This window comes from Propithecus coquereli, unplaced genomic scaffold, assembly GCF_000956105.1.
Source record: "Propithecus coquereli isolate 6110/MARCELLA unplaced genomic scaffold, Pcoq_1.0 Scaffold164, whole genome shotgun sequence".
NCBI classification, from domain to species: Eukaryota; Metazoa; Chordata; class Mammalia; order Primates; family Indriidae; genus Propithecus; species Propithecus coquereli.
In genome coordinates, this window is record NW_012140969.1 from 4447657 (window position 1) to 4460177 (window position 12521).

General features: G+C 58.0%; 1 protein-coding gene across 2 annotated transcripts in view; it reads right to left on the minus strand.

The window, feature by feature from the left end:
- Positions 1 to 12521, minus strand: part of ADGRL1 (adhesion G protein-coupled receptor L1) — a 42663-nt gene that overhangs the window by 14703 nt on the left and 15439 nt on the right. Inside the window, exons 2-5 of one of the 2 annotated variants that reach the window (XM_012641470.1) lie at positions 12268 to 12432; positions 9024 to 9237; positions 4281 to 4390; positions 695 to 709 (exon numbers count right to left, since the gene is read on the minus strand). In XM_012641470.1, coding sequence (XP_012496924.1) covers positions 695 to 709; positions 4281 to 4390; positions 9024 to 9237; positions 12268 to 12337 — 409 coding nt within the window. In that variant the 5' untranslated portion in view covers positions 12338 to 12432. The remainder of the gene's footprint in view (positions 1 to 694; positions 710 to 4280; positions 4391 to 9023; positions 9238 to 12267; positions 12433 to 12521) is intronic. The other variant, XM_012641471.1, reaches the window with a different exon arrangement.

Sequence of the window (12521 nt, forward strand, 5' to 3'; positions counted from 1 at the left end):
GGGGAACTGGTGCTCCGTGCTCCAAAACAGCTCTGGGCCTTGGAAACGCCAAACCAGAAGGAACTTAAGCCACCAGGAGCCCGAGAGATAGGAGAAATCTGCTCCCCGAAAGGAAAACAAAGGTGTCCCCTCCATCCCGCCTCCCTTGAACCAGAAACATGTTATAAAAGGTGCAGAGGGAGGAGAGAGAGAGAGAGAGAGAGAGAGAGAGAGAGAGAGAGAGAGAGAGAGAGACGGAGAGAGGGAGGGAGAAACAGAGAGAGACAGCTCACCCGGAGTCCCTCCCTCCCCACCCGCCCTAGATGCTTACACACTTCTCCTGAAGGAGGCAAAAGAAGTAAGAGAGGAGGCCGGTCCCCTGCAAGGGCAGGGACCAGGAAGGAGGGGACAGGGAGAGAGAGAAAAAGACAGGGAGTCAGAGAGAAGGAGGGTGGGAGGGGGGCAGGTGGAGGGAGAGAGAAATTCCTGCCCGAGCTCAGAGAGGAGCTTCCGTGGATATCTGGAGGGTGCAGATGCCCGTGGCCGCACTAGGGCTGGCCCCACCGGGGAGGACACCCGGGGTGGGGGACATCGACGGGACCGAGTGGGGGTTGGGGGAGAAGAAGGGGCCGGGAGGGGAGGGCGGGCGACATAAGTATGGCACAGGTAGAACGAAGTGTGAGTTAGGGGTTAGCATTGGTGACAGTGCGTTTACCTTTCTGCTCCACTTCTACTTTAAGCATCGGAAGAGAGAGAGAAAACAAATTGAAAAAAAAAATGTGCAAGAAAAAAAGAGAAAAAAAAAAAGAGATTAAATTGCTTTCGTTTCTTTTCTGGCAACACGCCCCCTTTTTCCTTTCCTTCCTCGCTCCTGTTTCCCCACAACCCCTTCCGTAGTAGCATCAGATCGGCCCCCGCCCCCAAGTCCCTTCCTCTGGGGTGAAGTGGGGCGAGGGGGGTGTCAGGGAGACAGTCGGGGGAGGGGGCCACACGGAGGGAAGAGACAAAGAGAGACACTGGGTGGAGGGGGACAGGCAGGCAGTGGACAGAGCCCTCAGGTGGGAGGGGCAACCTCAGTGCAGAGGGGCAGGGAGGGGGAGCCCCCGCTGGGAGGTGGGCTCTGGTTGGGGGGGCACCAGGGAGTGGTGGGGTGAAGGAGCCTCTCGGCTGCCCTCCCACCCTGCCTGCTACCCTCCTGCTAGAACCAGGGGCCCGAGGGGACGGGGTTCCGCGTCTCCCAGGGCCTGGGCCCCCCAGCCGAGAGAACAGGCTGAACCCCTTCCCCTGCGTGCTGGCCCCCCAAGTCCAGCTAAGCTCCCCCAAGCCCTCACAACCCAGAAGAAGCAAACACAGAGAGAGGGTGGCAGAGCCAACACGGCAACGACAGAAAGGCGGACAGGCAGACGCACCCGGGCCTCAGAGAGGACCAGGGCGGGGAGACAGAGGCAGAGAGGTGGGGGGTGGGGGACACAGACTGGGCGGGACAGCAGGTGGGGGCACAGACACGCTCCCACGCTCCCCCCACCGGGGGCAAGCCCGAGGCTTCTCTGCTCTGCCCACCCAAGGCCCAGGACCCCAGGAGCCGGGAGCTCTGCGCCCGCCTGCAGCCTGGCGGCGGGCGGCACCTGGGGGAGGAAGCGGGCGGTTAGGCTGTGCTCAGCTGCAAGGCAAATCCAGCGTTAGTTGGGCTTATCCAATGTGGAGGGGTCCCCACACGTCCAGTGCCCCTCCCCACAGAAGCCCCTGCCACCCACCCCTGACCCGCCCTCACCAGCACTGGGGTCACCCCAGCCTCTGAAGCCCCGGGCCGGCCGGCTGCCCGGGCCGCTCCTCTCCAGCTCTGCGTCCTTGGCCCCTCAGGAGCCTCTGGCCAGGGGCTGGCTCTCCTGGCCTGCGTTTGGTGGCCTCGGCGGGGAGCTCTGGCTCCTTTCCCAGTGCCTTACCCAGGGCCTGGCACTCAGGAGGTGCTCAGTGGACGTTTAGGGGACAACTGGGTGCCCAGCCTCCCTGTGCTCTCAGCTACCTCTGTCCCCCTCGTAACTCCAGCCCTTTTCCGCTGGAGGACCAGAGCCAGCTAGGCCCCTCGCTCTGCCTCAGACATCCACTGTGTGTGTGTGTGTCCTGTCCCCCTGAGGGCCAGCTCGCCCATCAGACTGGGGGCTGCCCATCCCCTGGGCTGTCTTGCCTCTGTCCCCAGAGCCCTCTCTGTAGGTTGTGCCTCCTGGACCACACACTTCGGGACTCGGCTCCCAGGGGTCTCTCAGCTCCGAGACGCTCTAGGCTTTCTCCTGCTTCTTTACATGAGTGTCACCTACTTGGAACAGGGACTTTTTCCTGCCCTTAATCTCGCTTGCCTCGGGAGCAGCTGGGTCCATCATCCGTTGTTAGTTTTACTTTGATGACCACAGAAGTAACAATAATAATTGGTGAAAGGCATCACGAGTAGTCGCAAAAAAGGCCACATGTGCCAAGTGTCCCACGTTTATGAGGTGCCAGGAACTACACGAGGCACCCGCAGCCAGTCTTTCCAGAACCTTGTCTGTAGATGGGGAAAATGAGGCCCAGTGAAGTGAAGCCACATGGCCAAGGCCACATGGCCGGCAGAAGCAGGGAATGTTTCCCTGGCACCCACAGCTCGGGGCACACATGAGCTTCGCCCACGTTGTCCCTACTCTTCGCAGCATCCCTGGGATGGCTTTTGATCTCTCCCCACCCCTAGCACAGATGAATACACAGGCTCGGCTGGCTGAGAGCGCATCCGTACCATTCCTGAGCACTTCCTGAACCAGGCACGGGTCTGGGCGCCAGGGGCGGGGTGAAGATGGAGACTCTGCCCTTGGGGACCTGACACTCCGCACTCAAAACTCTGCCACTGGGAGCAGACTCTGTGGCCGGCCCCAGGCCGAGCGCTTCTCACGCCTCCTCTCACGGACTCACGCCTCCTTCCGCTGCGGCCCAGAGACATTAAGTCACTAGCTCAAGGTTTCAGAGCCAGAAAATTCAAGAGCCCAGTTGAGCCTCAAACCTAGGCCCAGCTGACTTGCCATCTGCGCTAAGCTCACTGCTTCCCACCCGCCTTCCCCGCTGCCCCAGCCACGGGGGCGGCAGTGTCCCCAGTGCTGTGGGGAGGCTTCAAGGAGCAGATGGGCGTCCCCCTCAGGTGGTGGCTGAAGGCCTCAGGCACTGAAAGGAAAGGGCAAGAAGTAAAAGAAGAAAATTATGGAAGCACATAAGGGATCCTGTTTTCCCCAGCGTCATCGAGTCACCTGCAAGGAGAAATCAAAGGTTGGGGGGGAAGGCTGGGGCAGGAGGGGAGAGTTACAGGGTCTCCTGGTCCCCTGCCCCTGCCCACCACACTCAGACACCCTGGTGGCCCTGCCTCCTCCCCCCTCTGCCTGGAGGCCCTACCTCCAGGTTGGCTACATGGAGCCCGGTGGGGGAGGAAAGGGAAGGGTGGTGGGGAGGGGGGAGGGAAGAAAGAGGGCAGGAAAGAAGGGCAATGTTAAGGGTGGGGTGCTGAGGAGGAGAGACCCTGTCTTTGTCTGCTCCCCCTTGCCAGGTGTAAGACAGCCAGGTTTCTGGCTCCCCATATCACATTCCTCAGGCTTCCCGGAGGCCACCCTCTATCCAACATGGCGGCACTTCCTCTGCAGACAGGAAGTGCTATCACGGTACTAGGCAAACCAACTGGGAGATATGAATCTGTTGAAAATGCCCCCAGCCCTTCACACCGGATCTGCCACCAGGCCTCAGCAGGTGATCTGTGTCTCTGTGGGTGTAAAGTCCAGCTTCTGGGACTGGGAAGAGCAGGAGTGGAGGTGAGTGGGGAGTGAGAGTGATGAGAGGGAGTTGAGAGAGGTGGGGGGTGAGTGAGAGGGAGAAGGTGCCTGCGGGGGCTCAGGAAGGGAAGGATGGGAACAGAGGAGGGAGGCAGAGGGATGAGAAGGGCAGCAAGGCTGAGGGTGAAGAGAGATTAAGTGTGCCAAGCAGAGCACAAGAGCGTGGCCTGGAAGTGCGTAAATGAGCAGGGGTGCGTGAAGCAGTGAGGTGAGTGGGCCAGGGAACCAGAGTTGGAGAAGGTGCCCCCATGGAAAGGGCAGAGTCTGCGAGGCAGGGGGAGCAGGCACCCAGTGTGGACCAGGGTGTCAGGGAGAAGGAACATGTGAGGGAGCGGGCAGGCCCAGCTCTTCCCCCTGTGCCCAAGCCCCGTGCATGCGTGTGGTGGTGGGTCAAGGTGTCTCCTCCTCGCTTGCTCCATAGGGGGAAGGGCCCGCATCCGCACAAGGAACAAGATGACTCACTGTAGGGGACACAGTCGTACTGCACCTCCAGGTACTTGTAGGTCCCAGGACAGGGGTCGGGAAAAGCGTCCGAGCCGGCAACCACCACGCACTGGGTGCGATTGTTACACCTACAGAAGAGAGACAGGGCGCTGGGAAAGACACACCTGCACCCAGAGGGCCTCCGGGGTCAGGAGGGGAACAGACACCCCCAAACTGGGAAGGCGCCGTGGAGCTGGAAACCAAGCCCAGAGGCCGTGCGTGGGCATCGTTTTCTGTTTCCTGCCTGCTTTCTCCTTCCCACCAGACAGGGTTCTTCTACTTTCAGCCCCGGCACAGCGCTTGGGGCTGGGATGAAGGCGTCACCCCACAGGCAGTGCTTTCCTGGCCACCCCTTGTCACTCTCATTCTGAGTGTCACTGATACTGTTACATCTTTGGTATTTTTTTTAAAAAATTCACTTTAAAGCCCCTGCATTGTCCACTGAAGAGGAATGCAAGTGAAGCCACAGACGTGAAGCGGTGTCTTTGCAAACACGCTCTCAAGGAAATGCTCACAGGGTCCAGCCGTGTCCACCGCAGACCATCTCGTGGACACGTCCCACCTTTTGGACATTGCTGTGAGCATCTGCAGCCCAAGCAGCCGCGCGAGAGAGTCTTTATGGGAAAGCCATTCTCCATTCCCGAGAGAGAGCTCCGAGTCCCTGTCAACTTCCCAGGGGTCTGACTAGCACGTAAAGGGGAACCTGTTTAACAGCAAAAAGACGTGTCACATCTGCTGTGTGTCCCTGCAGTCAGGGTCCTCCTTCCTTGGAGCAGGCTAGGTCTAGGTCAGGCAGGACGGGGGTGTGCAGGAAGTAGCGTGGGAGGCTTCCCAACGGGTATGGGGCAGAGGGGGTCCTTGTGTCTCCCCTTCGATCCTGCCCGTAACCAGTGAGTGCTAAACACAGACATAGAAACTCAAGAAAGGGCTAAGGATCTAGCGGGGAGGGAGAGATAAGGAGGCGGGCGGGGGGGGGGAACAGGCCATGGAGGGTCTGTCCATACCCATCAGCCCCACCCCTTCTTTAAATACAGAACACCGGCCTCAAAGGGTTAAACAGTTACCATCTGCCCCAGCGATTCCACTCCTGGGTATGCACAATAGTCCTCCCTTTTCTGCGATTTCAGTTTCTGCGGTTTCAGTTACCCACGGTTGACCTCAGTCCGAAAATATTAAATGGAAAATTCCAGAAATAAACAGTTCGTCAGTTTTAAATTGCATGCCATCCTGAGTAGCATGATGAGATCTCGTGCTGTCTGGGACACGTCCATGCTATAGCCGTCTCCGTTATTGCGGCATTGCAGTGCTTGTGTTCAAGTAACCCTTGTTTTACTTATTAATACTTTACTAATAATAACTTAATTATCAGGTTTTCTTCGTTTTATTGTTTTTTTTTTTTCCTTGAGAAAAGATCCTGCTCTGTCACCCCAGCTAGAGTGCAGTGGCATCATCATAGCTCATTGCAACCTCCAACTCCTGGGCTCAAGCGATCCTCCTATCTCAGCCTCCTGAGTAGCTGGGACTACAGGTGCACGCCAGTTTGCCTGGCTCATTTTTCTATTTTTTGTAGAGACAGGGTCTTGCTGTTGCCCAGGCTGGTCTCCAACTCCTGGGCTCAAGCAATCCTCCCACCTTGGACTCCCAAAGTGCTAGGATTATGGGTGTGAGCTACCACACCTGGCCTAATGATCAGTTATTGTTGTTAATCTCCTGCTGTGCTTAGTTAACAAGTTAAACTTTATCCTAGTTAGGTATGTATAGGAAAAAACAGTATATACAAGGTTCCATGCTATCTGTGGTTTCAGGCATCCACAAGGGCTGCGGTCCCCAACCCCTGGGCTGTAGACCAGTACCAGTCTGTGGCCTGTTAGGAACCGGCTGCACAGCAGGAGGTGAGCACTGGGGGAGTGAGCGAAGCTTCGTCTGTATTTACAGCCGCTCCCCATGGCTCGCATCACCGCCTGAGCTCCACCTCCTGTCAGATCAGCAGGGACATTAGATTCTCATAGGAGCACGAACCCTACTGTAAAGCCCGCATGTGAGGGATCTAGGTTGCGGCTCCTTGTGAGGATCTAATGCCTGATGATCTGAGGCAGTGATGCTAGTGCTGGGGAGCAGCTGCAAATGTAACAAATGTAATGTGCTTGAATCATCCTGAAACCAGCCCCCCTGGCAGTCCGTGGAAAAATTGTCTTCCATGAAACCAGTCCCTGGTGCCAAAAAGGCTGGGGACCACTGCACTAGGGGTCTTAGCACATTTCCGCAGTGGATAAGGGAGGGACTGCTGTACCCGAAACTTAAAGCAGGTATGTAAGCAAATCCTCGTACATGCACGTCCACAATCACCAAAAAGTAGAGACATCCCAAATGTCCACCAACCAATGAATGGATAAACAAAATGTGGCATATCCATACAATACATGATAATATTCAGTCATCAAAAGGAATGAAGCACTGATACACACTACACACGACAACATGAATGAACCTCAAAAGCACGATTCTGAGTGAAAGAAGTCAGACACAAAAGGTCACACAGTGTGTGACTCCGTTTATATGAAATGCCCAGAACAGGCAAATGCATAGAGACAGAAAGCAGGTCAGTGGCTGCCAGGGCCTGGGGTTAGGGGGAAATGGGGAATGACTGCTAACAGGTATGGGGTTTCCTTTTGGGGCCATGGAATGTCCTGGAAGTAAGTAGAAATGGTGGTTGCAGATCATTGTCAAAGTGTTCAATACAACTGAATTGTTTACTTTTCAGAGACAGGGTTTTGCTGTGTCACCCAGGCTAGAGTGCAGTGGTGTCATCATAGCTCACTGCAGCCTCCAACTCCTGAGCTCAAGTGATCCTCCTGCTTCAGCCTCCCTAGTAGCTAAGAGTATAGGCATGCAACACCACGCCTGGCTAATATTAAATTTTCTATAGAGATGGGGTCTCACTATGTTGCCCAGGCTGGTCCCGAACTCCTGACCTCAAGCGATCCTCCCACCTCCACCTCCGAAAGTGCTGGGATTACAGGCATGAGCCATTGAGCCCGGCTGAATTGTTCACTTTAAAATGATTAATTTTAGTCCATTAAATATAAATTGCACTATCCTGCCAATTTAAAATAAATAAATAAGTAAATGAATGAATAAATAAATAATTTGTTTACTTGGTACCTGAATAAAAGAAAACCTGCTGGGCTTCCACCTGGAGGCTCTGTATCCCAGCCTCCCCTGCAGCCGGAAGTGCACGTGACCTAGCACTGGCCAATGAGGAGAGAGTGGGCGTGGCATATGCCTTTAAAAGGCTGCGCTTGGGGAGGCCCTGAGAGAGAGAGAAGCTGGTGCCAGCGCGAGGGTGATTCTCAACTTGGATCTAGTTTAGGTGGATGTTTATTCTGGGGTATCCTGTCGGAGCAGCTTAGCTGTAACCTTAACAATACAAAGAGCCTCCAGGTTTTGATGGTGGAGTTGCGGGGTGGCTGGGGACTCGGCAGAGGAAGCAGGACTGAGAGCTCCCCCCCAAGTCCTTCCGGATGTGGCTCCAGAGGCCTCATCACGCTCCCTCGGCCCCAGGAACTACATTGCTCAGTGTTCCCCACGGGCAACAGAACTGGGCCAGATGCCGTACTAGGTGCTGGAGAGACGTGGAGAATAGCGCAGCCCCCAGAGCTGGTGCCGAATGAATGAAGTCGGCAGGGAGCATTTGGGGAGGCAGGAGGAAGGGCACAGTCTAAGCAAAGGCTGGGAGGCTGGACTGGGAATGCCCAGGCAGGGTGTCAGGAGACAGGAAGGCAGGCAGAGGGCCAGGATTGCTGGAGGAGGATGGAAGTTTGAGAGAAATGGTGGGAAGGAGGAGATGAGGCCGCTCCGGCCCAGCCTGCCTGTCTCAGCCACGTGACCACACCCACCCCCTGCCCCAACCTCTCCTGAGGCTGGCAGTGACCTGCAGTGACACATCCTGGGCTGGCCCCAGCCCTCCTTCCCCTTTGCCGTTCTATGCTCTGGGTCCTGGAGTGGATGAACCCTGTGCTCTCTCTGATGTTTGGCAAACATCCTGTAGGCGCCTGCTGTGTACCTACTTGCCTGTGGACAAAACTCCTTGTCCTTCGGAGGTGGGGTGGGGGGCAGCTGACAGCCCAGTGAGGGAAAACACCAAATAGACACAATAAAGAGGCAAAATATCAGAAATATGGATGGGAGGCGGGGCTAGGAGAGAGAGAAAGCAGGAAAGGGGGTTCGGAAATGGGGAGCTACAGTTGTGGTCAGGAAGGGAGGGACGGGACCGACGCAGGTGTTCACAGGCGCCCACGGGCCGACACGGGGAGAACAGACAGTAGCAGGTAAGAAGGGGGCAAGGACAACGGGCAGGTTACTGCAGCAACCCCGGGGCGAGGTGGCCAGGGAAGCAGGGGTCAGAGTCTGGGTGTCACCTGGAGGGAAGGTCCATTGGGTCTAGGCGCACTGGCTGTGGGCGACAGGCCGCTGCAGCTCCGCACACGCGGGCAGCCTGGGCTACGCGGCCACATTCGCACGCGCTCCCGGGGACCCACAGCCACACACCTGCTCCCAGACAGACACTTAAACACAAACACACACATTCACACACAAGCCAGACCCTGTGTCACAACAAAATAAATAAATCAAGAAGACTACAGGCGAACAGGGCGCGCCGGCCGGGAGACCATGGCCGGAACGTGCGCGCTGGTTCAGAAACCCTCCTGGACGCCGACTCACCTCTGCGACATGATCTTGAAGGCGTCCGGCAGGTAGCACTGCACATTCTCCATCTGGAAAGGGTCGGCGTCGCAAATCTTGTCATCCGTGCGCCCGTAGTTGGCGTTCTCCACCATGATGACGTCGCTGCCCGGGCACCGCAGCTCGATGGGGTAGCCTTCGCACGCCAGCTCCCGGCGCATCAGCCCGAACGGAAGCCCCGCCCGGCTCAGGCCTGCGGGCGAATGGGGGTGGCCGTGGTGTCACGCTTAGGGGAGCCCGGGCCAGGAAGGGAAGACCCCACTTGCTGGCCTCGGAGGAGGTACCACCTCTAAAGCTGGCGATGGGAACCTCAGTTTATTCAGCTGTACAATGGGCTTCTCAGTGTGCCCGCCTGTGCAGTAAAGACGTTCATCTGGCCCAAAGAGAGTCTGGCCTTTGCTCTAAGCTCCCAGGAAGTGACCTCTAAGCCCCTGGAATGTCCTTCCTGATAAAAGCATCTATTTTCCATGTCGGATAATAGTCCACAGTTAAACTGTGTCTCCCCGCAAATTCATATGCTGAAGTCCTCAGCCCAGTACCTGAGAATGTGACCTTATTTGGAGACAGGGTCATTACAGAAGTCATCAAATTAAAACGTGGCCATTAGGGTGAGCCCGATCCAACGTGACTGGGGTCCTTACAAAAAGGGGAAATGTGGACAGGGAGACGGACAGAGGTGAGACGACGGGCAGATGTGACGACACGGGGAGGAGACGGCCACGCTTGAGCCAAGCAGCCAGGCCTCGGAAGGCACCAACCGTGCCGACACCTCGACTCCGGGCTGCAAGCCTCCGGAATTGTAAGACGATGCATTTCTGTTGTTTAAGCCGCACAGTCCGTGGAACTTTGTCACGGCAGCCCTAGCCAACGAGCACACTGACAATGTGACTTAGGGCGGGAGCTTGGGTCACGTGGCATCGGTCGATCTCTGGAGGGGCTGGAGCTTTAGGTCAACCGTGTCTACATGACCAGGCTCCAATAAGGATCCCGGATGGCAGGCTCAGGGCAGCCCCCCTGGCTGGCACGACACCATGTTTGTTGCCATGCGCCGCTGCCAGGAGGGTTAACGCTGTCCACCGCTCCACTGGCCGGGCAGCCGGCAACTGGAAGCTCTGCGCGTGGAACTTTCCTGAACTCTGCCCCATGCCCCTCTCCCCTTGTCTGGCTATAACCTGTATCCTGTCGCTGTGGCAACCTGCAACCGTGAGCATCACATCTTCCACCGAGTTCTGTGTCCTTCTAGTGCGTCGTCAAACTTGAGTGTGGTCTGGGGGACCCCTGAACGTGTGGTTGGTGTCAGAAGTAAGGGTGGCCTTGGGGGCTACCCTAATGTCACACTGCCCCGCACAAGGAGCAGAGAAAATACAGGAATGCGCTGAGGTTTCTAGATGAAACCACAGAGATTAGCCTTGCCACTTCCCAGCTGCTGGGGCAGGCACCGTGTGGCCTGGGGACCTACAGCATCACCTGGTTCAGAATGCAGATTCTAGGCCAGGAGCCTTTGGGGCTGCTTGCCCACCAGGTGACTCTGATGCATGCTCAAGTTTGGACGGCCCCTGCCATAGCCTCCCCAAGCCTCAGTTTCCCAATCTGGAAAACGGGCATCTGCAGCCCAGCATCGTACCGCAGGGATTCTGTGCCCTAGGAAATGCTCTTGAAGGATGGGGTCCTGCAGGAGGGGGGTTCCTCAGTGAGGGGCTTCCCGATTATTGAAGGGACATGCCCTGGGCAGGTCCAGCTGCCGGTGCGGGCCGAGACGCTCCACGTCAGCCACCATCCTGTGCCACACGGGGACCGAGAGCTCGGCCTGGGGAGCCAGACAGCCGGCTGGGGTCGGAATGCCGGCTCGGCCACTCCCGACTGTACCCTCACTGAAGTCACTGACTGTCCCTGTGCCTCTATCCCTCCCGAGGGGCAGTGAGAACAATTCTCATCTCACAGGGCCGCTGCGGTGGACCCAGGGCGTTAATGTGTGCGGCCGTCGTGATGAGACGGTATGAATGCTAATCGCTGTCACTATGAATGTTATTAAGGCGGTCAGTCTTTGCACAACGGCGGGGGCTTGGCGCGGTCTACGCCAGCCAGGGCGGCACCTCCCGGGACACTGGTCCCAGCCGGGCCTTGCAGCGTGGTGGCGGGAAGTGGGGGTGCAGAGAGGGGCCCCAGGCTCCGATGTGGGGACCATGGCTTGTAGGTGCAGGGAGCGACCACCTCTGGCGTGGGGCTTCACGGGGCCACTCGCACACGATGGCGGCAGAGCCAGGCCTTTTTGGAGATGTGGTCCCTCCGACGCTGACTGGATACCCGAGGGCACGGCAGCGAGGCCCCCGGGGTTTTCCGGGGTGAGTCGAGTCCCGGCAGGGGGAAAGTTTTACGTGTGTTCCTCTAGCACCATCTGCCTCCTCGTCTAATTTTAGCTTTCCCGGGTCTGGGAGGGAGGGCTGGGGGTGGAGGGCTGGCTCAGATGGGTCTGGGGGTGGAAGCAGCCCCTCCCGGCCCAGCTGGGGCTATAGGGCAGGACCCAGATGGGCATGGCGCCGGGGGAGCAAGGCTTCCGGCCGGCCGGATCAGCGCCAAGGCCCCAGGGCACAGCTGAACGACGTCCCCTCCACCTTTGGGGCTGGAGCTGGGTCCACCACCAGTGCCCTTCAGACCGGGGTGGCAGGGCGGGCAGGGGGCACAGCCCAGGTCGAGGGGCGCTTCTCTCTTCCTCTCCCACCCTGCCCTGTCCCCGCCTGGGCCCGCCACGAGGACAGTAACTGAGTAATCGGGAAGGGTGGGCGGGCAGGCTTGGGGCACTAATTGTGGCGTGTGCAGGATCCCAGGGCCGGCATAGGGCCGAGCCGCGTAATTAGTTGTTTTTAAATAAACGTCAGCGGGCACGCTTTAATTAAGCCTTCTTCCCAGCGAGAGCCTCGGAGATGTAATCACAGCGACACACACACACACACACACACACACACACACACACACACACACACGCGAGCTCACCAGGAAGGCCTGTCCTGGTCCCAGGGGCCACAGTGGGATGGTCCCTGGAGCCCTGGCCTGGCTGACTCGTTGGGGCGGAGGGGATGGTCCAAGGACACTTTGGTGGCATTAGGGGCTGCACAGAGTCTTCCTCCAGCCTGGTCCGGCCTCAGTCTGGGGCGTGGTTCTTTACCAGGTGGTCGGAAGGGATTTCTACATTTTATCTCCCCTCCCCGGCCCTAGCAGCACCTACCTTGGGTGGCCGAGGTGACCAGGACGGCGGTGACACACAGACTCCAGAGCACTGCGGCCAGGCGGGCCATGGCAGCGGCCGGGGATGCGTCCAGGACTCTCAGTGGCCTGTGTGGGGGGCCTCGCCCCGCATCACCTGGCGGGCACCACGGCCTGGCCCACCAGCCTGGGGGAAGACGGGGAGAGTGAGCAGGGCACAGGGGCGACTGCGCCACCCCCTTGCCCTCCTGCTGCTGGCCAAGGGGTCGGCATTCA